At 57.9% G+C, this 2,336-nt stretch overlaps 2 protein-coding genes across 2 annotated transcripts in view; one reads left to right on the top strand and one right to left on the bottom strand.

Moving 5' to 3' along the window:
• Window positions 1-728, top strand: part of CISD3 (CDGSH iron sulfur domain 3) — a gene marked incomplete at its 5' end in the record, with an annotated part of 3,923 nt that extends 3,195 nt beyond the window's left edge. Inside the window, one exon of the mRNA XM_008066475.2 lies at window positions 304-728. Coding sequence (XP_008064666.2) covers window positions 304-483 — 180 coding nt within the window. The remainder of the gene's footprint in view (window positions 1-303) is intronic.
• A 196-nt stretch (window positions 729-924) lies between these two features.
• Window positions 925-2,336, bottom strand: part of PCGF2 (polycomb group ring finger 2) — a 5,847-nt gene continuing 4,435 nt past the window's right edge. The window contains exon 10 of the mRNA XM_008066468.2: window positions 925-2,336. This exon is cut by the window's right edge and continues 12 nt beyond it. Coding sequence (XP_008064659.1) covers window positions 2,189-2,336 — 148 coding nt within the window. The 3' untranslated portion in view covers window positions 925-2,188.

Here is a 2,336-nt window from a genome sequence, read left to right as displayed (position 1 = left end):
TAAAAAAAAAAAAAAAAAAAATTCTGTGGTGTATCCTGATCCTCTGGGTCCCCCGAAGACTGATGCTGTGAGGACTCTAATGCTGTCAGTACTTACTCTGGGAAATGCCCCAGGCCATGATTATTCGGTGACAGCTCTGATTCCTCCCACATTACAGGTGAAGGAGGTGGTTAAGTGAGCGCAGGCAGTCCTGCCCCCGAGTTTGGACCCTAACCACCGTGCTCCACTCCCCTGAGCAGGAGACCTGCACGCCTTGCCCCACAGGTTGAGTCAGGTCTCTTACACCTCTCTTTCCCCTGCCAGCCCTTCTGTGACGGCTCGCACTTCTTCCAAGGCACTGGCTTGTCCCCACTCAAGTTCAAGGCCCAGGAGACGCGCACGGTGGCACTCTGTACCTGCAAGGCCACCCAGAAACCCCCATACTGCGATGGCACCCACAGGAGTGAGCGGGTACAGAAGGCAGAAGTGGGTTCCCCGCTCTGAGGGGGCGGCTGCTACCCAGCCCCGGGTGGCTTGATGCCAGGCCTCTCTGATAGACAACCCCTGTGTGGGGAAGGAAACTGAGTCCCCGGGCTCAAGAAGTAACCATCCAGAGACCCCAGTGCCACAGCCGCTTATGAAGCTGTTCCCTGCCACCTGAGATCTCCGGTCCAGAGCACGGAGAGTGGGCCCTGGGTCACCATCTGCGGGTGGACAGGATGGTATTAAACAAGCATGCCCACCCAGAACTGTCCTTGTGGTCCCTGGTGAGGCCCATGGGCGACCTCTGGCTTCTGACAGGAGCGTGTGTGGGCTGAGGGTGCCTGATCTTCCACAGGAGGGTGGCTCAGATACTCCCCGTGGGACCCCCAGGCAGGCTAAACCCAGAAACAGGAGGCCCACCCACTCTTCCCCCACCTCTGCCCCAAAGAACCACAGGTGCCGGAGAGTATGCAGCATTTATTACAAAGCCAAGAGATACAAATGTCCCAGGGCAGGAGGACGGCACAGAGGACCTCAGACACAGGACAAGGTGCAAACACAGACAAACCCGCTGGGAGCTCCCAGCCCCCACACCTGGGCAGTGGTGGAATCGGGAGTCTTGCCCTCGCCCCCTCCCAGATCTATGTACACTGGAGGAAATCTAGGTGGGCAGGGATCTGCTGGGCCCTTCCCTAGGGAGGCGGCCCCTTGACCTCTGGGGGGCGGGGCTGGGGGCAGGGCTTACAGGTTTCTGTCTCCTTGTGCTTTTTGATGCCTCCGTTGCTCTGTCCTGACTGGGCCTTGGCTGGGGGTGGAGACCGGAGGGCTGTTTGCCTGGGGCAACTTCTGGGGTCTGTGCTTGTCTGAGGTGGACCCCGCCCCCACCCCCTCCACCCTAGGCCCCAAGGGCAACTCAGCCACCAGCCCTGCTAGTTAGGGCTCCCGGGTGAGGGCCGGTGGAGGAAGGGGGTAAGCAATTCCCAGCACCACAGCCAGGGGGAATTGCAAGGGCCCAGGGCCTCCCGCGGCCTGAATCTTCTGTCCCACAAGATAAACTATACAAAGGCCACAGACACAGGGGAAAAGGGGGGCAGAACTGTCTACTCTGCACAAAGTTCCCACCACAAGAGGTGGAGGTGAGGGAGAGGCCATCGCGGCTGCCCATGCGCTCCTCAGAGCGGGGATAAACTGCATTTGTAAAAGGCACTGTCTTAGCAAGTTCTGGACATTCAACAATGGGGAGCACCGGTTGGGCAGGACAGCAGCCGAGATGGGGAGAGAACAGGCAGACCCCTATATGCAGCCAGCTAGAACTATGCCTCACGCTTTGAGGGCTGGTGAGGACCCCACACCCGTCTGCCTTGGGAAGCAGGGCAGGGCTTTACTGAGCCTCAAGCAGCCCCTCTAGTCCACCTCCAGGCACCCCCAAAAAGAGCAGAGCAGATTACACAAGACCCCCTAAAAATGAACACCCCACTCCCCACACATACACACACACATAGTTTGTTTCCTGTGGCATTTAAATTAATCTGGCTGGTCCATAGAAAATAAGTATGTATATTTAGTTTTTCCTATGTACATATATATATAGATTTATTTATAAAACCCGCCCCCCACCCCCAAGGTGGGAGGAGCTGGGGAAGCAGAAGAGGTGGAAAAAAGGGGCCCAGAAAAAGTGGGAGGAGTGGAGAGGCATGGCTGAAAAGGAGGGAGAGGGTCCCTTTCCTCAAGTTAAGGGGGGCACGGGAGCTCCGTTGACAGTCATCTTGCGCCCCCTGCTGGTGGAGGATGGTGTCTGCAGGCAGTTCGAAGTGCCCCCGTTGGCAGCTGTGGTGGCCCCACTGGCTGTTGAAGGGGGTGTGGGGGAGGTAGGG

The sequence above is a fragment of the Carlito syrichta genome, unplaced genomic scaffold (assembly GCF_000164805.1).
Source record: "Carlito syrichta isolate Samal-C Ts95f unplaced genomic scaffold, Tarsius_syrichta-2.0.1 Scaffold104997, whole genome shotgun sequence".
NCBI classification, from domain to species: domain Eukaryota; kingdom Metazoa; phylum Chordata; class Mammalia; order Primates; family Tarsiidae; genus Carlito; species Carlito syrichta.
The sequence above is the reverse complement of the archived record's forward strand: the minus strand, read 5'-3'. Positions and strand labels throughout refer to the sequence as shown.